The 26,969-nt window shown below is 41.2% G+C and overlaps 1 protein-coding gene across 13 annotated transcripts in view; it reads right to left on the bottom strand.

Annotated features, from left to right (window-relative positions):
* LOC109422356 (heterogeneous nuclear ribonucleoprotein L) overlaps positions 1–26,969 on the bottom strand; it is a 946,335-nt gene that overhangs the window by 19,892 nt on the left and 899,474 nt on the right. For all 13 annotated transcript variants that reach the window (XM_062860356.1, XM_062860355.1, XM_062860359.1 and 10 more), the window contains one exon: positions 20,596–20,688. In XM_062860356.1, coding sequence (XP_062716340.1) covers positions 20,596–20,688 — 93 coding nt within the window. The remainder of the gene's footprint in view (positions 1–20,595; positions 20,689–26,969) is intronic.

The raw sequence follows: 26,969 nt of genomic DNA, 5'->3' as shown, positions 1-26,969 counted from the left end.
TCCTTCAGAAATTTTGGGAGGAATTCCTGGAGGAATCCGGGTGAATCAATTCTGAAGTAAATTATCCACTAAATTGGAAGTATTGGTATTGTGAACAGAATGTAATTATATTGTGTTATTCTCAAGATATTCACTTCAAAAGAAGCGTACTTATTTGAGGACGCTTGCCACTCGGTAATCTAGGATGCTGGGCATATACGAACTAATTAGCGCCATTTTGCAGAAAAACTTTAAAATAATTTTCATTACCAAATAATCCTTGATGTATTGAACACTTTTGCCGAAGACACAAACTTTCTATACATTCCGAATCTCAAGATATTCAAGCTAAATTTAACTTTCAATCCATAATTTGAATAAACAATAGAGCCACCTACTGGGCTAATTCCAATTCAATTTGTTCGTCACAAGATTGCCCTTGGTCTATGGGGCTGTCCATAAACCACGTGGTCATTTTTTTGGGACTTCTCAAACCAACCCCCCCCCCCCCCCCCCCGCGTGGTCATTTGTCCATACAAATTTTTTTAGTCGTCCATACAAAATGCTCATTGGCTGAACCCCCCCCACAATGGACCACGTGGTTTATGGACAGCCCCTATTGAACAATTTTGTCGAAGACAGCATTATTCTAGGGAGTGACGATCAAAAGATATAATCATTCGTGTCGTGGGGTCCATGGACCCCAGGGGACCAAAATCGGCCGGTTCAACTTTGACATAAAAAATAATCTATAGTACGCCATGAAATATTTGTGTTTTTTGCACAAATAACTCATCGTGGTGTAGTTTGAAGGTACTGTGAAAACGGGACCGATGTGTCAATCCAAACCTTTTTGCGACCACTTCAAAGTGGCTCTGGGGTCCAATGGACCCCAGGTATCCATTAGAGGGTTAATATACATTCCAAACCTTCCTCATTAGAGGAAGTGAAACCACCATTTGACAAATGTAGTTCGTTCACTTGAAATGCCTTAGATTTTGCAAGAATTTTGTTCAACCGAATTCTTGAAGTCACTCAAACTGGAAACATTTGTACAAAGGTTTTACCAGCCGGATCGGTCAGCTTTCTGGGAGGCATTGCGAGCCGACCTGAAAGCTTCCGATACAGCCGAACGTCGTCTGTTCCAACTCTTTCTACATTGTTTCCTGAGTTTCGCCAGATCAGAGTTCCACCAAGGGGTACCTCTTTAAGTCTTCACAGACCGCAGAGGACAAGTTTCTTCAAAAGCTTCCATGATGAAGGCCGTTGTAGTATTTATCAACATCATCATCTAAATCACTTCAGTTTAATTCTTTTTTGCTATCAGATACAGAAAACAAAACTAGTGAAAACCTTAGACAACCAGACATAACATTTGATGCTAAAGTCATAATATAGGTTCACATGTCGCAAAAACCTTCTCTCGATTACGAATGGCACCGTCCGCCGTGATAGATTCATTTGCCGTTTGACGCTGAATTGTTGTCTTGATGGTCCTCTTGCTGCATTTATTGATGACGCAAGATCGACCCGGAATGGCGACATTCCCGCTGCATGTGGCTGTTGTTGCCTATACCTACCATGGGCACCTGTTCGATTGAACGTGTGAAATATGTCATGCTAATTAACCCTCGAACGATCGCGCTGTTGTATTATGTACAACACGTTGAAAAAATCCCGCTTTTTGTACTCAGCATTAGCGTGGTGCGGACGCAGGTAGTCAACCGCGCGAGTTACGGAAGGTTAATTTGATTGATAACTGACAGGCCGTTGTCGTGCTTACTTCATGATGTACTGGCAATAGGTTGATTCGCAAAATGTATCCCACATATGATAGCCCCAATAGCCAGCTGTAAAGACGTGGGTATTCAGCATGGCATGACCATACTGAGGGTGACGGGTTCGATTCCCGGTCGGTCCAGGGATTTTTCGTAATTGAAATTTACACATTCATACACTCAAACCTCCATTTAGGTAGGATCCATTTAGGTAAAATCTATTTAGGTCCCTCCATTTAGGTAACGTTACCTAAATGGAGTTTGATTGTGTTTACCATCATTGATGACGTCAAACCCGACATCAACCTATCATTGACCTGTTTTCATTTTGGCCGGCAAACCCAATATAGACCCAACAGTTGTTCGATGTTGGTCCAACAGTGGCCCAACATACGATAAAAATTGACCCGACTTTGACCCGACATTGAATAATTTTTCAGTCTGGCGGAGTTTTGCAGGGTTTTTCGTATTTCATGCCCATGTAGTTATTTGAATGACAAGTCTAACCTGAAATCCTCCAAAACCCCCGAAAATGCCCCTAAAGCTCCTCCTTTCCTGAGACTACCTTGAAAGTCCTCTGAAACTCCGCAAGACCCCCTTTAAATCTAGTAGTCACTCTCCCTTCTTGAACTTCTTTTAAGCCTTGTACTCCATTTAGGTAATAGACTGAATCCATTTAGGTAATGAATCCATTTAGGTAAAAATTATATTTAGGCAGTCCCGACTCATTACTTAAATGGAGGTTTTGGTGTTTACACATTCAAAATGGTCATTGGCAGAGGAAGCTTTCAGTTAACTAACAACTGCGAAAGTGCTTGTAGAACGAAGCTGAGAAGCAGGCTTTGTCCCAGTGGGGGCGTTATGCCAAGAAGACAAAGAAGATCCCAGATACATTCGAATTAATCTATTATCGGTTGCGGGATTATACAACTGGGGTCTCCAGTTAGCCTAGTGGATAAGGCAATGGATCACCGATCCGGAGACGGCGGGTTCGATTCCCGTTCCAGTCGGGAAAATTTTCTCGACTTCCTGGGCATAGTGTATCTTTGTATTTGCCTCACATTATACAAATTCATGCAATGACTGGCAAAAAAAGCCCTCAATCAATAACTGTGGAAGTGCTCAAAGAACACTAAGTTGAGGCGAGGCAGGCCAAGTCCTAGTGGGGACGCAGGACCATATAAAATTCTATGGAATGATGGTAATAATAATTTTCAGACAATTTATTTTTATTTGAAAATAACTAGGGTGCCTGTACCAGTTATCGCACTACCTAAGGAAAACTATTTCTACAAAAATAAGAAGGAGACCAACGAATGTCATCGATATGTCAAATGATAGATTAGTTTTCATACTTTACAGGAAAAATATAGAAACCGAACCAAAACTACTTTAAGTATTTATTACGGCGTGTGCCAATGATAGGAACCCTGTACCAGTTATGGACATATTTGTTAATTTGGGTTCCACTTCGCACTATTTACATGCATTTCTCATGGGATTAGCCATAACTGGTACACTATGGCGAAATAGGGGGCAAGGAAGCCGAAAACTTAAGGAAAATGAATTATTTCTACCATAATTTGAGCATATTGTGGAGGTTGAATGATTGCTACCATCTTATGTGATCGTGATCAGTTGCTCACGATTTTTTTCTTGTAGATTTGCATAATTAAAGTTTGAAAATCAACTATGGCGAATTTAAGGTACTATAGCCATAACTGGTACACTGAGCCTACAGAAACACAACATCAAGCTTAATCATTGTCTTAAGACAATTTCCAAACATTTTTTTCAGTTGAATACAAAAACTAAAACAAAACAAATTTAGTTGTCACTAGAACTTCTTGAGAATTGCCTGCTTCCATTCTTATGGCAGTGAATGATGGGCTTCGCATCAACCTGACCCTTGTAAGCCCTCGCACAAATACTTAGGCCTACTCGAACTTCGACTTCGATTGAGCATTCTGTACGGTTGATGTGATGCCAGATTCAGAAACGTTCGTACAGAGTAATGCAATACTTGTGGTTGAAACGGTGATGATAATTAACACAAAACCCGAACCCAACGACCTGCAATATGCTTCAATCCACCGCAACAAATGTGGCCCTTCAAACCGACTTTGATGTCGTCAACGGGAATTGATTTATGATGATATGTGGCGTGGCTGCTCGAAGCGTTTGCGGTCAATTATTGAGCATATGCACACACAGACACATAATCAAACGTCACTGCGCTGTTGATCGACGCTTTCTGTTCTGATGGCAACGTCTCTTGCATTTAATTGGATTATTTGTAAGTAATTAATTGTGTGCACTCTTGATGAAACCGAATTTCGAAGAGGTCTCAAGCGAGATTTGATGGCGTTCGCTCTACCGACCATGCGTCTCCATTTTCTTTCGAAGCTGACACCAATCGTCCAATTTTGCAATTCTTTCATTGCAAGCAAACAACACATTTTTAAACGTTTGCTTTGCTCGCGACCGAGAAAGCATTTCTAAACGTTTCGGTTCAAGAGTGCACGTCGTTGGGACTAGGAATGCAGCTCATCTCTCATTGGGATGGCTACCCAAGATACTATTTTTCAAAAACATGTCACTCTGTAGAAGCAGGACACTTCAGCCAGCGGCCAACCAAACGAAATGCAACGGCATGCGACCATTCGAACAAATCGTTGCCATCGTTCGTTGTTGCCCCGCTAGAGGACGAAACCCGATGATGGCGTTCCGTCCGGATGATGCGCAAGAATTTCGCACTTGTGGATTAAATACACACACAGAGAATGACTTGAATCGCACCCGACAGCCAGCGAACTCGAGAAGCCACCGCCGCCGAGAAAAACAAATATCAAGTGGCAGATAAATCATTGTGTGAAATGAGGCATGTGGAAAGTAGATAAGCTCTGATGGTGTGAAAAATTTATTCCTCTCGTCCGTCGTCGTCGGCGTCGTGGCCGGGATCCTCCTAGCCAAAGCCAAAAGCCAAAAGGGCCAACGGACGACGCCCGAGAGCGTATGTTGATCTTGAAAATGAGAACGGTCCTTCTTGCGCTCGGCGAGGATGAGGAAAATTGATAATGCATGATGCAGTCGTTCGTTGGTGTCCCTCTGTGTGATGTGGCGGCTATCCCATTGCAGTTGATTGAACAATTTACGAAAGATGAAACTATTTTCTAGCCAATATAGCAATCATTTCTACTGTCGGATTCGCTTGGGAGATAGTTCGTTATTTGGTCAAAAGATTGTTTATTGAATCTATCTTATAGCAAATCATGTTGCTCAATGTTGGCAAATAAGATTTGATTGTATCATCGAAATAGTCAATAGTGAAACAAAAGTCATAGTCGAGGTGCAACAGATGATAAAGTAAGGCATTACATATGATACTGAAATGACATTGGAGTCTTACGGCTCTTAGGGCCGATTTCTTCACCTCGGCTTAGCTGTGTGCATTCGCAACGCAAATATCAAATGCAGGAACAACAAATGTGGTAAGATTTTCTATCAAGTAACCCGATGTCAGTGGGAGCATTTACATCCTAGGTTGGCGGTAGTTTTGGATATGGTTGCTAATTTGCCTATGGTAATACTGTGTTACCGCGTTTGAAGCGCATTTGTGCACCGTTTGCATCTTAAACGCACAGAACAATAAAAGCAACGATGGACGGTGGGCAAAACTGCGTAAGGATTTCGGGTGAACTATCCAGTTCATTCGAATCTTGCCGGGGACTGCGACAAGGTGACGGACTCTCATGTCTACTCTTCAACATCGCTCTTGAAGGTGTGATGCGACGAGCCGGGCTCAACAGCCGGGGAACAATTTTCAAAAAAACCGGTCAATTTGTGTGTTTTACGGACGACATGGGCATTATTGCCAGAACATTTGGAACGGTGACAGAGCTGTACACCCGCCTGAAACGCGAAGCAGTAAAGGTCGGACTGGTGGTGAATGCTTTAAAAACAAAGTACATGTTGGTAGGCGGAACCGAACACGACCGGATCCGCCTGGGTTGTAATGTTACGATAGACGGGGATATCTTCGAGGTGGTGGAGGAATTTGTCTACCGCGGATCCTTACTGACGGCTGACAACAATGTGAGCCGTGAAATTTGGAGATGCATCATCAGCGGAAGTCGGGCCTACTACGGGCTCCAGAAGAAACTGCGGTCGAAAAAGATTCACCCACGCACCAAATGCACCATGTACAAAACGCTGATAAGACCGGTGGTCCTCTACGGACACGAGACATGGACCATGCTCGAGGAGGACCTGCAAGCACTTGGAGTTTTCGAGCGACGCGTGCTAAGGACGATCTTCGGCGGGGTGTGGGAAAACGGTGTGTGGCGAAGAAGGGTGAAACAACGAGCTCGCTGCGCTTTACGTTCAATTTATTTATCTCTACAGCTATTTCGCATGAAGCCGACCAATCAGTAGGTCAGCTCCAGAGGCACGTTCGACCCAAACGAATGTCTTTGAGATGAGAGTCACAATGAACCTGAGTAAAGATAACAAATTGATAGCACATGGCACGTTATCGAAAATTACGTTACCATTAGTTCTAGTTGATAACTTATTATACTATTGTTCAATATTATATTTAGTGAAATTAGACGGCGGTTTGATACCTAGCTGGTTTTGTTATCAATCAGTAGCCATGCAGTTCTATTTCATCGTAAAAACTACTTCATCAATAATTTTTCAGAATTTTTAGAGCCCACTTGCGCCACCTAGCGGACAAACCTACAACCAACTAGTTCACTATTAGATTGCTCTTGATGTCCTGATCGACCTTGTCGAAGTCCAAATTCTTCTATGTAGTCTGATTCTCGAGATACAGAAGTTCAGAATTTTTAAATCGCACTAGCGCCACCTAGCGGACAAACCTACAATCAACTGGTTCACTATCGCATAGCTGTTGATGTCTTGATCGAGATGGCCAACGACAGAATTCTTCTATGTAGTCGGAATTTCGTGACACAGAGGTTTAATTTTTTTTGGATTCACTAGCGCCACCTAACCGATAAACCTAGAACGAACAAGTTCACTATCGGATCGCTATTGATGTCCTGATCAACCATGCCGAAGACGAAATTCTTCTATGTAGTCGGATTCTCAAGATACAGAGGTTTAATTTTTTTAGGACTCACTAGCGCCACCTCATGGATAAACCCAGAGCCAACTAGTTCACTATCGAATAGCTGTTGATGTCCTGATCAACTTTGCCGAAGACGAAATTTTTCTATATAGTCGGATTCTCGAGATACCGAGGTTTAAATTTTTTAGGACTCATTAGTACCACCTAACGGATAAATTTAGAACCAACTAGTCCACTATCGAATAGCTATTGATGTCCTGATCAACCTTACCGAAGACAAAATTCTTCTATGTAGTCGGATTCTCGAGATATAGAGGTTTAGTTTTTTAAGGACTCACTAGTGCCATCTAACGGATAAACCTAGAACGAACTAGTTCACTATCGGATCGCTATTGATGTCCTGATCAACCTTGCCGAACACGATTTTTTTCTATATAGTCGGATTCTCGAGATACAGAGATTTAAATTTTTTAGGACTCACTAGCGCCACCTTCCGGATAAATCTAGAACCAAATAGTTCACTATCGGATAGCTATTGATGTCCTGATCAACCTTGCCGAAGACGAAATTCTCCTATGTAGTCGGATTCTCAAGATACAGAGGTTTAAATTTTTTAGGACTCACTAACGCCACCTAGCGGACAACCCTACAATCAACTAGTTCACTATCGGATAGCTGTTGATGTCCTGATCAACTTTGCCGAAGACAGAATTCTTCTATGTAGTCAGATTCTCGAGATAAAGAGGTTTATTTTTTAGAGCCCACTAGCGCCATCTAACGGATAAATCTAGAAACCACTAGTTCACTATCGGATAGCTATTGATGTCCTGATCAACCTTGCCAAAGACGAAATTCTTCTATGTAGTCAGATTCTCGAGATACAGAGGTTTAAATTTTTTAGGACTCACTTGCGCCACCTAGCGGATAAACCTAGAACCAACTAGTTCACTATCGGATAGCTCTTGATGTCCTGATCAACTTTGCTGAATATACTTGATGATTTTGTGGCTATATCGGTCTCTTTAAAAAAAACCAGCCGAAAAGAGACCGATATAGCCACAAAATCATCAAGTTAATTATAGAATACGGTCGATAAATCAGTACATGATTTTCTGAATATATTTTTTTTCTATGCAGTCTGATTCTCAAGATACGAAGGCGACAGTATTGGCAATGGCTGTTGACGAAACACCTGTAAAAGCACAATGTTTCGTGATCACTAGTGCCATCTACCGGAGCGAATACGTACTAAATTACGTACTATCGAAGAGTCCTTGATCTACTCAACAACTTTGCTGAAGACACCAGTCTTTCAAAATGTTTCATTTCTCCGCAGTTGTCGCAAAAGTTACTGATCTATAAATAGATCACTGGGCGTTCGAGGCATCTGATCTATAAATAGATTACTGGGCGGAAATGGGTTAAGCCGTAGACGAAGACCTGAGCTTAAGCCGTAGACGAAGACCTGGTTTAAAGCTTAAGCCGTAGACGAAGACGAAGCTTAAAGCTTAAGCCGTAGACGAAGACCTTCGCCGGCAGCGTGAGGTCCAATTTAGAACGGCGACGGCGGCGTCATCGGCATCACGCAGCTTGGAACTTTTGGCGAGACCTAAACTTTACCATTATATCAACATTCCACAGTGCTCCAGTACCCAGATTTACGAGAAAAGATGCATTCATGCGTCTTCAAATAATGTTTAAGACAAATATGGTGATCTACAAAGTTTTTTTTTTATCTGTATTAACGAAATTTTTAGCCCTAGGCTAGTTCATCTAGGGACGTACGCTTTACTTCCATGAAGGAAGAACTCACATTTAGCGAGTTTGTCGGGAGTGGGATTCGATCCCAGGTCCTCGGCGTGATAGTCAAATATTCTAACCATCACACCAGGTCCGCTCCACAATTCTACAAAGTTGTTCCTAATAATTTGTGACACAAGCCGACATGTGCTGAGACAATCACGGGAATCTTTCCACGAGCAAGTGTGAGGTGGTCGAGAGGTGGCGGCAGCATTACGATGAGCACCTCAATGGCGACGTTACAAGTTCCGAAGGTGGCGTGGTAACACATCTAGGAGTATGTGCACAGGACGAAAGACTTCCGGCCCCTGACCTCCAAGAGATTGAGGAGGAGGTTGGCCGGTTGAAAAACAACAAAGCCGCTGGAACAGATCAACCACCAAGCGAGCTTCTAAAATACGGTGGAGAAGCACTGGTGAGAGCACTACACTGGGTCATAACCAAGATTTGGGAGGAGGAAGTATTACCGGAGGAATGGATGGAAGGTATCGTGTGTCCCATCTACAAAAAGGGCGACAAGTTGGATCGCGGGAACTACCGCGCGATCGCACTACTGAGCGCTGCCTACAAGATACTCTCTCAAATTTTATGCCGCCGTCTATCACCGATTGCAAGAGAGTTCGTGGGGCAATATCAGGCTGGATTCATGGGTAAACGCGCTACAACGGACCAGATGTTCGCCATCCGACAGGTGTTGCAGAAATGCCGCGACTACAACGTGCCCACACATCACTTGTTCATCGATTTCAAATCGGCGTATGATACAATCGATCGAAAACAGCTATGGCAGATTATGCACGAATACGGATTCCCGGATAAACTGATACGATTGATCAAGGCGACGATGGATGTGCGTAGTTCGAGTATCAGGGACGCTCTCGAGTCCCTTCGAATCTCGCAGAGGGTTACGGCAAGGTGACGGTCTTTCGTGCTTGCTGTTCAACATTGCTTTAGACTAGAGGGTGTAATTAGGAGAGCGGCGATAAACACGAGAGAAATGATTTTCACGAAGTCTTTTCAGCTGCTTGGTTTCGCTGATGATATTGATATTATTGCTCAGGAAGGCTCAAGGAAGGCAAACGAACCACGAACTGCTTTAGCTGCAGAGAGAACCAACCATTGCCCACACCGCGAAAATCTGGAGGCTATGGTGGGCGGGTCACGTCATCTGGATGTCGGATAACAACCCGACTAAAATAGTTCTCGAGAACCATCCGACCGGTACAAGAAGACGTGGTGCACAGCGAGCTAGGTGGATCGATCAAGTGGAGGACGATTTGCGTAACCTTCGCAGAGTGCGGAACTGGAGCCATACAGCTATGGACCGAGAAGAATGGAGACGACTCCTATGTACTGCAGAGGACACTCAGGCCTTAGTTTTACCGGTAAGGTAAATCACCACAAAAACTAACCAATCGTCGAAATGTGGAAACTGGAAACATAACAAATATTTCCATCATTCGTAAGCTCCTTCCAGATAAACTTTCAATTCACTTTGCAAAGAAGCTTCTCGTAATGCTTCTTACTCAGAGTTCAGTCCAACTAAAAAGTGCATTCGGAGACTGTATGTAATGCCATAGGTGTGTTCTGTTCGTATTTGCCCCCAAGCCACATGCTACTTACTTAGTCAAAGTTCATCGTTTGCTTTACGATTGTGTTGAATACACGGCGCACAGTTGGAAAGGAGAAAAGTTTCTTCCGAACCCGAAGACCCGCAGTGCAAATTTGTGACCGCTGGCTGGCTGCTCCCCGAGTAGCAAGTGTGTAAAGGACATCGGTCGGTTTCACACTTGATTCGAACATTCCAAAACCCATGACGTCGACAGATGACCGGACGACGAATGAGGTGGTGGTGGGAGATTTTCAGCTGCTACTACATATTTACTTGTGGGGAATCATTCCTTTGCATTAGAAGGTAAAGGGGATGTAATGTGACATCGGACCAAAACGATTCACTGAAATGTGAATTCGATTATCAGCAGTTTGGGATACCTGTTATTTATTATTATCTTTTTTAACGAGATTTTAAACCCAAGGTAGTTTTAAGATATGAATTTAGACTAAAACTCTTATCTCGAAGATAGAATCAAGTTCATTTGGATCTTTCGCAGTGTGCAAGATTTCTTCCATACCAAGCGATGCAACTGAATCTCAAAATCTCAATTTTTACCTCTTTCTTCGCGGTATCGATTTGAATATAAGACATAATTATATAAGCCTTCACTTAAAAATTCAAATGATTGCTATTTATTACAAAATATTATATGGCTTCCTAGTTTGATGAAAATTCTTAAAATTTCAATGATTTGACGATCTTTTATAATATTATCGAACAATTAGACTCATTCCAAAGCAAGACTCGAATTGTTCATACAATAAAGATAAAAAGTGCATTTATCACTACTCTTCCCTACAATCATCGCAAAAGAAGTCACCGGACTGGAATGGAATTGCCATAAATATGAGATGAAAAAATAACGTCTGCCCGCCCCCCGGTTGAAGGGCGAACGGGGTCCTGCCAGAAGGTCCTTCTCCGACAACGAAATTTATGGTCCGTGATGCCCCCATGGCAATATCCCTCCAAGACCAACACCCAACTCCAAGACCAAGACGATGATGACGATTTGATTTGGTTCAATGGGGGTAGATTATTATGATCAATACACACCGCACCGCGACGGCATGTCACAAAGATGATGTCTCCCTTGATAGTTCGTCCCCCGCCCGGTCGGCCCAGCAAAAGGGAACCTGAGGATTATCATCGGTAACGACCGTGAAGATTGTGGTCAAAATGTTGTGCCATTGCAATAAAATCATAGGTTTTATGATCCGGGAGCTACCTCCAGAACTCAAAAGAACGTCAACGAACGTCGGTAGATGGGGGATGCTGTGTTGCTGATCTGTGCGATTCGGTGCCCCAAAGAAAGCAACGATAGCAAGAGTTAACAAAACGACGAACTGCGACCATCATCAGCTCGGTCCAGTCTAGTGTGAAACGACGACGATGATGGGAAAGCTTCCTTCGTTTGCCATGGTTATTGTCATCATTTATACGAAACGTTTACTTCTGATATTCTTTTCATCATCTTTCGTTCCATGTTTCGCGTTAGTGGACCACAGACCATTCAGGATACAAAGAGTTGCTCAAACTGTCATAAACTAATAAAAAAAAGCGAATGGAGAAGAGATGACTCTTGACCCCGTTTATAATAAAAACCGGAGATTGAAATATGTACTTCGTCCCAAACCATATATTTAGTTGAAATAAATGATTCGAATAGAAGTACACAATTTCCCAAATAAATATAAGATAATCAAGCTGAAGATTTAGACTGATTGTGATTTTTAATGATATTGTAGGCTAAACCCGAGCAGGAATGAATAACTGACACATAACCCGAGCAGGAGAAAATAGCTGATGAATAACAAACTCAGGTATGGAAAACCGAATACCTACAACCTGAATGAGGTATTAAGAAGCCCTGCATGAGAGGTAAAATACCTAAAATAATAACTGGTGTGTATTCTATGCATAACACGTGAATAATGACACCAGGTATGACAATACCTAAAAAATAATCGTCAATTTTTCCATACAAATAGCGATTTTTCCATAATTCAATAATACCTCAAGCAGTCCTTAAGGACAAACATCTTGAAATCCCGCTTCAAAATTGCATAGAAACTTCAGACGCACAAATCTCAAGAAGCAAGCTTCAAACAACAATGTATTTCATTATTCTGTTCTTGCTCACTTGTAATTAGCCTAAAATAAAAAGCTCAGGTGCACTGGTTTTGTTTACGAAAAGATTTGTGCCCTCGAAATCGTGAGTAGGTGCCAAAGTCAGCCATTGTGGCGGCCATTTTGGGATTCTAACAAGTCTGTCCTTAAAACCAAATCAATACCTCGTTGAGGTATTTTATCAATACCTACAAAATATCAAAGTAAGTTATTTTCAATACAACGATAACCAACCAATATCTTGTCCTGGTATGATACCTGACTTTGGTATGCTGCAGTTATGTGTTAGTTATTCATTCCTGCTCGGGATATGGAAAAATCGCCGATTATTATTTAGGTATTGCCATACCTGAAGTCATTATTCACTCGTTATGCACAGAATACATACCAGTTATTATTTTAGGTATTTTACCTCTTATGCAGGGCTACTTAAGTAATACCTCATTCAGGTTTTCCATACCTGAGTTAGGTATTCTTCAGCTATTCTCTCCTGCTCGGGAACTGCAAGCTAACACTACCGGTCAAAATGTGGGGCATCTATCTACTACGCTAAACTACTTTTGATGAGGAACATTTGCAATAACTGAATGCTTTCGGAAATAGTCTCGTGCTCTCGAAGAGTGTACATTGTACATCCGCTTTATAAGTAGATGGTCATGGAATCAATTCCCAGTCACGTCTCCAACCGCTTCTCATTTCCCGAGCAGGATTGAATAACTGACACATAACTGGAGCATACCAAAGTCAGGTATCATACCTGACAAGGTATAGATCGGTTATCCAGGTATTGAAAATAACTTATTTTGGTATTTTGTAGGTATCAATAAAATATCTCAACGAGGTATTGGTTTGGCGTTGAGGACTGCTTGAGGTATTATTAAATTATGGAAAAATAGCTATTTATATGGGAAAATCGCCGATTATTATTTAGGTATTGCCATACCTGAAGTCATTATTCACTCGTTATGCACAGAATACACACCAGTTATTATTTTAGGTATTTTACCTCTTATGTAGGGCTACTTAATACCTCATTCAGGTTGTAGGTATTCGGTTTTCCATACCTGAGTTAGGTATTCTTCAACTATTTTCTCCTGCTCGGGTTGCGGACACAAATCATCAATTGATATTGTCCCTCTTCTGAGCAACAGCTCTAAATGCAGAGATAGTTTTTATCTAATTCCCGTCTAGCTAAGCACCGACCAATAATGATCGAGTTTATTATTGAACATCGCCTAATGCCTTATAGCCAGTTTGTAATTAATTACTAATTTATAAATTAGCTTCCATATCATGTAAAAAATATTGTTAAAGAACTTCAATTTCCTTGAAATAATAAGAATTAATTATAATTGTCCCTCAAATTCCGTTTCCGTCTAGTCCACGTCTATTTCGGGTACAACCAGTACTTAATTCCCATGAACTATGGTACATGGTTGATAGTCTACATCTTTTTGCTTCAATCTAATGAGCCATTAGCAAAGGTAAGTTGGAATATCTGTAATTATTGGCTATTTTTCATCTGATATGACGGAAATCAGCGAATTTGACGAAGTAGATTTATTCCCTTGAAGACCCACGGCAACATCTAATGGATTCCACAAAAAGAGATTCCTCCAGAATTTTGGCCAGGAATTCCTCTTGGATTCTTCCCGGGATTCGTCCAGAAAGTGTTACGCGTTTTCTACATGCGCATCTCTCCCAGAATTGTCACAAGATGCCTGCCAAAGTTGCTTCCAGCAATTGTTTTTGGCTTCCTTTCACAAATATATCAAATACTAGCTGTCCCGACAAACTTTGTCTTGCCAGGTTGTGGTGGTTTGACAATTGTTAAGGTCATTGCAGCACAGCACTCTAGATTGATTTCATTTCGGTCGTGGTGATTTCCTTCCCAGCTCATGGAAAATCAGTTCTTTATCAATTTTGTTACTTTCTAGTTGATTTTCGTAACTTTTTGTACATATAAACACAGCCAACACGAATACGAACCGAACCGTGCAAGAGTCAAGCTGATCGGTTCATCCGTTCTTGAGTTTTGTTGCCTCAAAGGGACTTCAAACTCATTTTTATATATATAGATAACTTCATGTAAATAATTCCGAAATTCTCTCTATAAATTCTATAACAGAAATTCATCCGGAAATTCTTTAGGGATCCTCGACGAAATTTCTAAAGATTATCTTTCGATTTCTTCCGAGTTTTCTCCAAAGATTTCTCTAAAGATTGATTAACGGAATTCTCCAGATTTTTTCCACATTTCTCTATGGATTGCGTTAAAGATACCCAAGTAACCAGGAAGCATTTAAAATAGCATTACTCCAGCATTATAGTAGTCCTTGCGACAAGGCATTTAATGCTAATTGGCCGTATATGCACCTATAGTGCTACCACACAGCAGGTTTTGGCAAAATAACGGGCTGCCTGAGTGCAGCACCTTCAGGAACGTCGTATCAAAATGTCAAAGAAGCGTAACGCCTCGTCGAGCAAAACAAAACAAAAATAGATTTACGACCGCTCCTCGCTCTTCGCGCTTCCTCGTCCTTGCACACTCCAGCTGATATTTGATAGTGCTTTTTTGCATATTTTAATAGTTATTTGGATTTGAACTTACGATCCAGAGATTATTCGTTCATGTTTGCTGCTCAAGTTTCTGCTGCACGCTACAGGATACGCCACAGCTGTTCCGATGGCGTGTGCTGATTTAACCCCCAATATAAAGAATAATTCGGAAGCAGCTTCAGTTCCAACATCCAAAACTTGTTTTCTGTGTACAAAGCATTTTCATTCCCTCTTCGATCTAGCATATGATTCCCTCTTCCGCATAATTTTATGACCCGCCAAAGCATTCACCGATTCGGTACATACTTTTCGACGAAATTATACATGCTAATTGTTCGATGGCCATGTTCCTAATCTGAACTAGCTGCAGCAATGTTTTTTTTGTGGAGCTTTTGGATGAGTACGGGAAAACCCTAGGGAAAAATGAATAAGGAACTCAGATGTACAAATATGTCAATAGAGGCATAGACTATGTAAGAAAGAGACAACATGCGTTATCAAACACGTAACATATCTTCCATACTCTTTGCTCTTAGCATTTGAAGAGCAGTTAAAAAGCATTCTGAATGCTTCAAGGCGAAAACACCTCAAGCAGTTGAAGTGCTAATTAACAGCTACAAGCTTTTGAGCAGCACAGCTTATGCTACTTCAAGGCAGCTATGCATTCGAACTGATGATGTAGGGCAGCAAGCAGTTCAAATGCTTAATACGGTCTGCTCTACGGCTTATCCAAATGCTTAGTGGTTACCTGGGTATATTCAGATAAAGATACATTCAGGAATTCCTACCCTGAAATATTTTCAGATTTTTTCAGAGGTTTCATCCCGAAATTCAAGTAGGAATTAATTCCATTCTGGAATTAATCTCGGCAATCACCTTCCGGGAAAACATCCCAAGATACCTCAAGAGGTTTCCCCAGGAATTTCTCCAGAGATTCTTTTAGGGCAGCGATTTCTTTCTATGAAGATATATAAAAAACTCATATTGTTGCGGACGGTAGGGTGAATAAAAGTCGAGCCGGTTCTGAGAGCGTGTAATAAGCGCTTCAACTGTAAATATAATTCTCTATAGGTAAGTATGCTCAACATTTTTTCTCTTGAACAGCCAACTTACAATTCGGTAAGCCTTTTAGGTTTTTCACCCTGCGATAATTGAAATGGCTTCTAACTTGGGCAACGAACTGCGAACTAGACTGTAAAAATCATTGATAAGAATCTCCTTAATGCAAAAGCTAACCTCAAACTAATCACTTTGGATTCTCACCTTAACTGCTACCGAACTAGATCTTTACACTTTTTACAATGTAGATTTCAGCAAATACGCAAGTTAAACTAAATTCCTCGCTAAATTCACTTTCACTAATTATTGAACTCCCTACACGTTTGATTCTACAAATGCACAATTTTAGTTGGTTAATGCAAACCGCGTTTCGGTACCGTGACTGTCTGACTGTGTCTCTAAAGAATGTGGAATGATCACCGGAAACCAATCGTTAACAGTTCGCTCACTGTTTGTGACAGCTGTCACTTGTTTCGCCGCGACACCTCGCCTGTTGGACGCTGGGACGGGACGTGACAGCTCATTGGTACAAGCCCTCTTATTCTTTTTGTTACTGTTCATACGGGGGTTGCTCTAGTGTTGTCAACACTTTTTTTTTTTTTTATCTAATCGTTTATTTGGTAGGCTCGCTTGTTTACTTTAAAACTCTACAGAGCCGAAAAACTTGAAATATAATATAATGTGAAATATAATATAAAACAGCTATATCGAGGCTTCAATAACGAGACTTTCTGGCGACCTTCATTCTCGGTCCAGAACCTGAACTGGAGCCTGAGGCTGAGGAAGCATACTGGGCCCGCCGTTGATTTGCTTGAGGATTCAGCATCGCATCATGGATCGCTCTAGCCACCTGTTCCAATTGTTCCAGGCTTTCTTTACGCTTCGCTTCCTTTTCAGCATCCGTTGCCGCCTTTCGGACGTTTTCCACTTGTTCCGCTTCTGATACTTCCGTGGGCACGTCTATATATTCTTCGTCGTCTTCTTCCAGAACTTCAATTACTTCTTCCTCTTCAACTTCCGCAATTTTTGGGGTTTCCAATGTGCTTCCTTGTCCAGACACGACGTCAGCATATGAACAAGCTACCGAGTTCCCTTGTCCTTGATTTGCCCTTTGTTTTCGGTTTTGACGCTGAGGGCAAGACTCCCTCCGATGTCCAAGTCCTCCACACAGAAAACAAGTGTCCTTAAGACCTTCGTAAAAAATCCTTGCCTTCCTTTCTCCAACATCAATCGATGGCGGGATACTCCTTTGTACATCCATATATACTCCTCGTACACCAGTGTACATGTGACCGAGGCCCGATTCCGCTGGAAACTTCTCTCGCGTCACATGATTTATTTCACCGAACTTCCCGAGTGTCAACGACAGACTATCATCAGACAGCTCCGGTGGCAGGTCGAACACACGGACGTACTGCATATTAGCACCCGCGATTGACATTTTCACTGCCACCGACTTGCCGTTTGCATAAACAAACTGCCGTGGTTCCACGTTCTTTTGCAACGATTCCGTCATGGCCTCCGAAGTCGTGAATTTGATGTACAAAGTACGATTTTGAGCTGTTTTGTAAGCAGCTTCCATCAAGCTCAAATCCGTGTCCAATTGCTTCAGAAAATGAGCTGTTTCCTCCCATGACGGCGGTGGGCTTCCCGCGGGGAAACGGTACTGCACGGTGTTGATAATTATCTCACTCATATCGAAACGCGTACAAAAAGCACCAGCGACAATCGACCGTAACCGACCGAGAACAAAGCGCGCTCGAGGTTCACAACACAGCAAAGGCTGAATACAAAGAGGACCGAGTGCACGTCCGTGTTTGACGACGGCTGCTGTAGAACTGTTGTCAACACTTTTCATATGCAAATCAATCAAAACTTGTTGACTACTTTTATTTAGCATTCTACTTCAAAGAATGACTTTGAAAACAATCTTCTGATCTTCCTCGTTTGGATCTCACACACAGACTTCCATCCCCTGCCGGCAAACCTTCGGATTCTTCGAAAATTAGTTAAAATGAAGCCCAGAATGATACACATCACTGCGCCCATAATGTATCGTTTTGCACTTCATTTCACCAATGTAAGTTCCGGATAAAAACAGCACAGAAAGTGAGAAAAGCGATTAATGTTGTTAGTTATTAATTATCAATCATACGAGGTTTAAAAAACCCGTGACTACTAGCAACACGGCTAACTCAACAACAGAGTGCCCTCTTGTAAACAAACGTAACGCGGCACAACGCTGCTTTTGTCAAATCGATCAATCAGAAGTGGTCTTTTTTGACAGGCAAATGGTTTCGTATTTGCACTAGCACCTGACAGGTCCCGTCCCAGCGCTTTAGTAACGCTGGGTGACAGGGCTGCCAGCTGGACTACTTCTGCGGCAACACATATTTTCTCTAAGAATGCAGGCATTCCATCACAGATTTTCAGAATTTATTCAGGGATTACTATAGGAATTGCCTAAAGAATCCACCAGGTATATCCCCAAGGATTGCTTGTTTGATAATACAAATATTTTCATTTGTCGAGATTTTTGACAGTTTGTTAAAACAAACAGAGATTTGGTAGTTTCAACATAAAATAATGGATTGTTTCAAACGACTGCACTTTAGCCACTAACAAAGCTAGAATGTGATTGTGTTGGTGACGGCAGCAACTGTGGCAGCTCGGAAATCTATTTTTAGATTTCTGTATGAACTTTGGCATACTATTCTACTATGTAAATCTGGAATCTAATGCCACGAGCACACGTTGTGCTGCAAATTGTTGAAAAATCCAAGGTTAAAAAAAGTTTTAAAGGTTTGCATTACAAATTGCTCTAGAAATTTTTTCTAACGTTATTTATATAGATAATTTTACGAATTTTTTGAAAAGAAAATTCGAAAGAAATTGCTCCAGAGATTCTTTAAAAAATTGAAGATTTTTCGAAGTGTTTGTTTCAATTTTCTTTGGCTAAAACATGACGGGGTTTCTGTAGATGATTTTTTCAAATCTTGTATGCACTGATTCTTCAGAAATTTCTTCACGAATTTCTACACGAATTTTCTCGGGGATTCTTTGAGAAATTTGTGCATGGTTTTCTTTAGAAATTTTTCTAGATATTTATTCAGGTCATTCTCAAATGATTCCGTCTTAAAATCCTGCAAAGTTTCCACCAGAAAAAAAAACAAAATCTTTTAAATTTAGTTTCAGAAATTCTTCGAAAGTTTCTCTAAGGAATCCTCTTGAAATTCTTCCGGAAATACCTCCACGGATTTGTTTGGAAATATTCTCTAGGGAGACATTTGGATTTTTTAGGAATGCTTTAGAAATTTTTTTCTCAAAAAATTTCTGCATAATGAAGTTTTCCAGGAATCCATCGGAGGATTTCATTAGAAAATCTTCTAGGATTCTACATACATTCGTCAAGAGATTCTTTCTCAATATCTTTCTGGGAATCATTTGGAAATTTCTCTTCAGGGATTTTCCAGAACTTCATTCAGAACTCCTTTAGGGAGTTCCTCCAAAAAGTTTCGAGGGATTCTTTAATGAAAAACTCCCATAGGTTGCTTCTCTTACAATTTCTTCAGACATTTTTTCTGAGATTTTTTTTGAATACGCTGCAGGGAATCCTCACGTGAATTTTAACCTACTCGCTAGTTCTTCACATCAATAATGTGTGTGTTTTACCAGAAACCGTAAAAATAATATTGCATCAAAAATGGTTATCTGAATCCGTACAAGTTTTCTCAAAAATGTATTTGGAATTCGTGGAGCGGATCTGGTGTAATGGTTAAAGCACGTGAATCCCACTCCCGACAAACTCGCAATATGTGAGTTCTTCCTTCGGAAAGGAAGTAAAGCGTGGGTCCCGAGATGAACTAGCCTAGGGCTAAAAATCTCGTTAATACAGATGAAAAACAAAAATATTTTAAATTAATTTCATTAATTCCATCAATTTTTTAAAAATTCCGCTCATATACCACAAACATTTTTTGAACTACTTTGCCGAAAACTTTTCTTGTTAAAATCAATCAATTCTGCAAGAAATCATTCAAGAATTTCGCCACGACAAATTAAAAATTAACCATTCGTTTCCGTTACAAATTGGATTGGCACATTAAAAAAGTTGTTTTAAAATAGGTTTTATTCGAAAAAGTGTCTATGAGACGCTGAGTATGATGCCTTTTCTTGAGGATTCCTCATATTTAAAAAAAAAAACGAAATTTTTCGTAATCCCTGAAGGAAATCTTGGAATCGTCCTAACAGAAAAATTTAGATAAATTCTCTACGACGCCTTTATATGCTAGTAAGCAAATAGAGGCAAATAGAAAGCACATTATTTTTTAAATAGTGCTCAGCTACTAGGGATTGAAAAAATGTATTACAAAACTTCGTATTTTTCTGTAAAATCCAAATTTACTGAAAACAGGCAAGGCGAGATTCCTTCGATCTTAGCCATAAACTCTTGAACCCTAAATTCAGAATCAATTTATCAAAATAATTGCAACAAATACAACGAACCTTACAAAACCAAGCTTCGGTCACGTTTCTTCCAAACTACTCCCTCCCCCAAAGCTCGAAATGTAACCTGTACTTACCCTGACAACGTTGCCGTACAAACAGAACAAATTGAACAGCTTATCGGTGTTGGCTGTGCTGTTATCGAGTCCGTACACCATCATCACTGCGCCCTGTAATTGGAACAGAAACAGAAAAGAAACCTGGTGAAAAAATCGCTTGGAAAAATCCGACACTTGTGATACAATTTATGCGCGAAAATAACGACAAAAATCTGTGCCACCTCCTTGGGAAAAATTCTCTCGCTCATTCAAAAGCTGACCATTGATCATTTCGATGCGATTCAATTAAAAGATAAGGACGAAAAATTCCAATAATGGTCACTTTGGGGATGACCCCTTCAGGCAGAGGCAGCCCCACAAAACGGCATCCGATCGATGGATTGGACCATATTTCTGTGCCCGCCGCCTAGCACTAGCCAGCGGTGACGACTGAATGCAATAAACTTGGCCGACAAAAGAAGCGGAAATAAATCAATTTTACAGCGATGGCGGCGATGCAATGAAAAATAAAACCAGTAGCAGAACAGGACTACACTCGTAGCAGAAAACAGAAGGCAGGAAAAAAACGGAATTGAGTAAAACAACCAGAGTCTATTAAATTTAAATCATCAGTATCGCAATGAGTTGCTGCTGCCAGCCGAGCAGCTTGATGATAAATGGGTCGCCCGATCTCGAGAACTCTAGAGAACCAGGCAAAAACAGACGGCATCTTTAGAGATAGTTAGGACGCACAACCAGAAGAAAGTCATCGGAATAAATAGCCCGCAAGGAAGTAGTGCTATGTTCTGTTCGCAAATGTTGTGTCTCGCTTTCATGTCGGGTCTTTGTTTTTGTGCTTATACTGCTGGTGATTTCAATTCAAGTATCAACAACATTGACAGGGACTAAGTAGGAAGAGGGGATTCTTTCAATGTGAAGTTGTTCGTCTTTTAGGTCGCATTTTCACTTTGTTGTGACGCTTCATTTGCAGATAAAGAACTTGACCAGTTCTTATCGTATCTTTCGTCTCGTTGATATTCATTATATGTGGTTTTTCCACAGAGGAAGTTTCAACGGTCAAACTTAAAATTCAATTTCAATAATAATTTAATAATAACTCTAACAAATTATCTTACAAATGTACATCAATTTATTAAAAAAAACTTCCACGTTTTAAGTAAATTGTTTTGGAGAAAGTATAGATTTGCAAAAATATGCATTTTCTCTGACAGCCAAGCGGCACTTCAGTCGCTTAATAACTACACTTGTAACTGCAGGGTTGAAAAATGTCATATAAATGTCGTTTGGTTATTTGCCAATTTCACTGCCCCTGTGAACAAATGTTTATCGACGATATCGTTATTTAACCATAACTTACCAGCATTCTTGAAGGTTTGCTTTCACGGACGGAAAATAGCACTGAAAATGGTGGAACTAGAAAATGTCATGACATTTTTTCCTTTACATTTCCGTGACATTTTACAACCCCGCTTATAACTCAAAGCTAGTGTGTAAATGCATTCTGGCTTTGAAAAACTTATCCATGTGCAATCGTGTCTACCTATAATGGATCCCAGGACATACGGGTCTAGAGGGAAAGGAGATTGTTGATGAGCTATCCAGGAATGGATCTAATGGAAGGTTCATTGGCCCAGAGCCCTTCTGCGGGATCTCAGACTGCTCTGTAAAAATGGAGCTGAACAAATATATGGTCAGTCAAATCACATCAAACTGGAATGCACTTCTCCATACGAGCCAATTCAAAAGGCTCGTAACGATAAACCCCAAGAACACCCAAAAACTATTCCCCTTGCAGAGGTCAAGTACTGACGATCAAAATGTGATATTGGTTTGTTTGAGACACGCAGAAACATAAATTGTAAACACAATTGAATTCTAGTTCAAATCAACCAATTTTTCAGTTTACTATAGCGACAAACTGATTTCTAGTTTAAACTGAACTGTTCTATTGTTTGATAATACAAATATTTTCATTTGTCGATATTTTTTATATGTAGTTTGTTAAAACAAACAGATATGGTATTTTCAACATGAAATAATGGATTGTTTCAAACGACTGCACTTTTGCCACTAACAAACCCGGAATGTGATTGTGTTGGTGACGGCAGCAACTGCGGCAGCTCGGAAATCTATTTTTAAACCGTCGGTAAACGGATGGGGAGGAGAACGAATAGAAAAAAGACAAAAAAGGCGAAACCGATCAACTTTTTGTGGATGCTGTCATGAGTACCTGCGCGTTATCCATCACGGCCAAAGCTGCACTTGGAAGTTGGCGTGATGGATTTGCTACACCTTCTTCGTTGTGGCGATGTTGGGGTAAGCATTTTATATATGTGTGAGAGCTTTCGGATCATGTGTATGGTTTTTATGTTGTTGAAACAAATGAAATTTTTGACATTATATGAAATGATGGCAATCGGTCGTTTTTATCGATAAACTCTAAATGAAAACAATTGTATATAACTTTGGAATAAGTAAATTCTCAGTTTGAAAATCAACCATGCGTTTTATTGTTTTAAACAAGCGCCATTTTTCTGCGTGGATAAGAGGTAAAAGTACAGAAAATAAAAGCAAAAATTTGATCTTGAACCATCTAACCAATAGCAAAATTTGATTTTTGAAGATCAATCAAATAGCTCACTGCTATTGGTTAGATCTTACCAAGAGCTAAATGTGATATGATGATGATGTTCCAGGAATAAAATTGAGATATTATTTTCAGTACTTTCTCAAACAAACAAATATCACTTTTTGATCTCCGTATCAAAATATGCTATTATTGAGCTATTTCACTCTGCTCGGGTTAGGTCTCACCAAAAGGGATCTCAACATCTACACCGGTCTAATAACTGGACACTGCCCCTGCAGATACCATCTACAAAAGATCCGAGCAATCCAAACCTCAAATAGTCGCTTCTGTGACGAGGAGAGAGAAACATCAGAACACATCATCTGCTATTGCAGTGCACTCACCCAACGTAAGTTCAAAGTAGTCATTCGGACTACCTTTGAAAAATGCCAATGATATTCATGGTGAATATCATTTGGAATTTTTCAAAGGTAGTCCGTGACATTTACCTTAAATATTCCAAAAAATGGCGGTTTTGCCGTGACTTTCTTGCAGAACTGGTCTAGCCGCAAAAGTTTTTCATAGACGATATTCTCAGGTTGAGCTTCTAAAATGAGCTGTAGATGATTGAATTTAGATATGACGAAATGAATTTTTCAGCACTAATTATATTGTCAAATTTCTTAATCTTGTAAAGAAAACGTCGTTCATTCAAATAAATTGTCCATTGTAATTGTTCTTTAATTTACTGTTAATAAATGTCAAATTTATCTTTACTGTTTTTCATATACCATATTTTCAGGTTGAGCTTCTAAAATGAGCTGTACACACTTAGGGGTGATACTCACCTCATAAGTACTGTGTAAAAAGATAGGACAAGAAACGGTCAAGAAACGATTTCCTGTCGAAATTTCTTGAGCGGTACTCAGCTGAAACGGAAAAATCGACGAACTTGATGATCAATGATGATGGTGACAAGGGTGGTGATGATTGTGTCGATCAAGCCAGCTGTCAACTTTTCTTTTGGGAAAAATACCCTGACCAATTATTCCGCAAGGAAAAGTGGTGTTTCTCGCGCTGTTCGGATTTTGTGCGAGGTGCGAGATGTAAACAACAGAGCGGCTGCTGGGGCTGGTGTGAATTTAGATGATGTTCCTGCCGGATTCTAATGCCTACATTTCTATGGAACCATCACCGGAACACGGCGGTTAGCTGTTGCTAGAATGGACCACTGGATGAGACGCCGGAAATTGTTACAAATCATACAAATTGAGTGTGAGGAGCAACTATTTTCAAAATGAAGTGGCGTTGATTAGTGATTAGTACGGGAATTCCTCCGGGAGCTCTTTCTGGCAAACCTCCAAGAGTTCCTGATTTTCTTCCGGAAGCTGTTTGTGAATTCTTAGCAATTCCTTCAAATTTTCCAGCAGTTTTGGAATTCGCTTAAAAGTTCTTTCTGAAATTTCGTCCTCATTTTTCTTCTAGGATTTCAAAACCAGTATTTGAATTTGTGATTTTTCCAAGATTTCTATCTGTGATTCCCAAAAAAAAAAACCTCAGGGAATTCCTCCTGAAATTCGATTTCACCACGAATTCTTGAGGGGATTCCACCAGGGATTCCTCCAGAGATTCTTCCAGGAATTCCTCCAGGGATTCCTCCAAAAATTCATCCTGGAATTCCTCCGGGCATTCTTCCAGGAATGCCTCCGGAGATTCTTTCTAGAATTCCGCCACGAACTCCTCCAGAGATTGCTTCAGGAATTCGTCCAAGGATTCCACCAGGAATTCCTCCAGGGATTCTTCCAAGAATTTCTCCATGGATTCCTCCGGGTATTCCTCCAGGAATCCATCCATAGATTCCTCCAGGAATTGCTTCGGGGATTCCTCCAGGAATTCCTTCGGGGATTCTTCCAGGAATTCCTTCGGGGATTCCTCCAGGAATTCCTTCGTGGATTCCTCCAGGAATTCCTTCGGGGATTCCTCCAGGAATTCCTTCGGGGATTCCTCCAGGAATTCCTTCGGGGATTCCTCCAGGAATTCCTTCGGGGATTCCTCCAGGAATTCCTTCGGGGATTCCTCCAGGAATTCTTTCGGGGATTCCTCCAGGAATTCCTTCGGGGGTTCCTCCAGGAATTTCTTCGGGGATTCCTCCAGGAATTCCTTCGAGGATTCCTCCAGGAATTCCTTCTGGGATTCCTCCAGGAATTCCTTCAGGGATTCCTCCAGGAATTCCTTCAGGGATTCCTCCAGGAATTCCATCAGCGATTCCTCCAGGAATTCCTTCAGGGATTCCTCCAGGAATTCCTTCAGGGATTCCTCCAGGAATTCCATCAGCGATTCCTCCAGGAATTCCTTCAGGGATTTCTCCAGGATTTCCTGCGGAGATTCCTCCAGGAATTCCTTCGAGGATTCCTCCAGGAATTCCTTCGGGGATTCCTCCAGGAATTCTTTAGGGGATTCTTCCAGGAATTCCTTCGGGGATTAATCCAGGAATTCCTTCGGGGATTCCTCCAGGAATTCCTTCGGGGATTCCTTCAGGAATTCCTTCGGGAATTCCTCCAGGAATTCCCTCGGAGATTCCTCCAGGAATTCCTCCGGGGGTTCCTTCAGAAATTCCTTCGGGGGCTCCTTCAGGAATTCCTTCGGGATTCCTCCAGGGATTCCTCCGGGAATTCGTTCAGGAATTCCTCCTGGAATTCTTCCAGCAATTCCTCCAGGATTCCTCCCAGATTCCAGGATTTCTTCAGGAATTCTTTCGGGGATTCCTTCGGGGATTCCTCCAGGAATTCCTTCGGGGATTCCTCCAGGAATTCTTTAGGGGATTCCTCCAGGAATTCCTTCGGGGATTCCTCCTGGAATTCTTCCAGCAATTCCTCCAGGATTCCTCCCAGATTCCAGGATTTCTTCAGGAATTCTTTCGGGGATTCCTTCGGGGATTCCTCCAGGAATTCCTTCGGGGATTCCTCCAGGAATTCTTTAGGGGATTCCTCCAGGAATTCCTTCGGAGGTTCCTTCAGGGATTCCTCCGGGAATTTGTTCTGGAACTCCTCCAGGAATTTGTTCTGGAACTCCTCTAGGAATTCTTCCAGCAATTCCTCCAGGAATTCATCCAGCAATTCCTCCAGGAATTCTTCCAGGAGTTCCTCCAGTAATTCTACCAGCAGTTCCTTCAGGAATTCTTCCCGGAGTTCCTCCAGGAATTCTGCCAGCAGTTTCTTCAGGAATTCTTCCAGGAGTTGCTCCAGGAATTCTTCCAGGAGTTTCTCCAGGAATTCTTCCAAGAATTCGTCCAGGAGTTCCTCCAGGAATTCTTCCAGGAATTCCTCCAGGAATTCTTCCAGGAATTCCTCCAGGAATTCCTCCAGGAATTCTTCCAGGAATTCCTCCAGGAATTCCTACAGCACTTCCTCCTGGAATTCCTACAGCACTTCCTCCTGGAATTCCTCCAGGAATTCTTTCAGGAATTCCTCCAGGAATTCTTCCAGGAATTCTTCCAGGAATTCCTCCAGGAATTCCTACAGCACTTCCTCCAGGAATTCCTACAGCACTTCCTCCTGGAATTCCTCCAGGAATTCTTTCAGGAATTCCTCCAGGAATTCTTCCAGGAATTCTTCCAGGAATTCCTCCAGGAATTCTTCCAGGAATTCTTCCAGGAATTCTTCCAGGAATTCCTCCAGAAATTCTTCCAGGAATTCCTCCAGGAATTCTTCAAGGAATTCCTCCAGGAATTCTTCCAGGAATTCCTCCAGGAATTCTTCCAGGAATTCTTCCAGGAATTCCTCCAGAAATTCTTCCAGGAATTCTTCCAGGAATTCTTCCAGGA

Source organism: Aedes albopictus, chromosome 3, assembly GCF_035046485.1.
Source record: "Aedes albopictus strain Foshan chromosome 3, AalbF5, whole genome shotgun sequence".
NCBI lineage: Eukaryota > Metazoa > Arthropoda > Insecta > Diptera > Culicidae > Aedes > Aedes albopictus.
The sequence above is the reverse complement of the archived record's forward strand: the minus strand, read 5'-3'. Positions and strand labels throughout refer to the sequence as shown.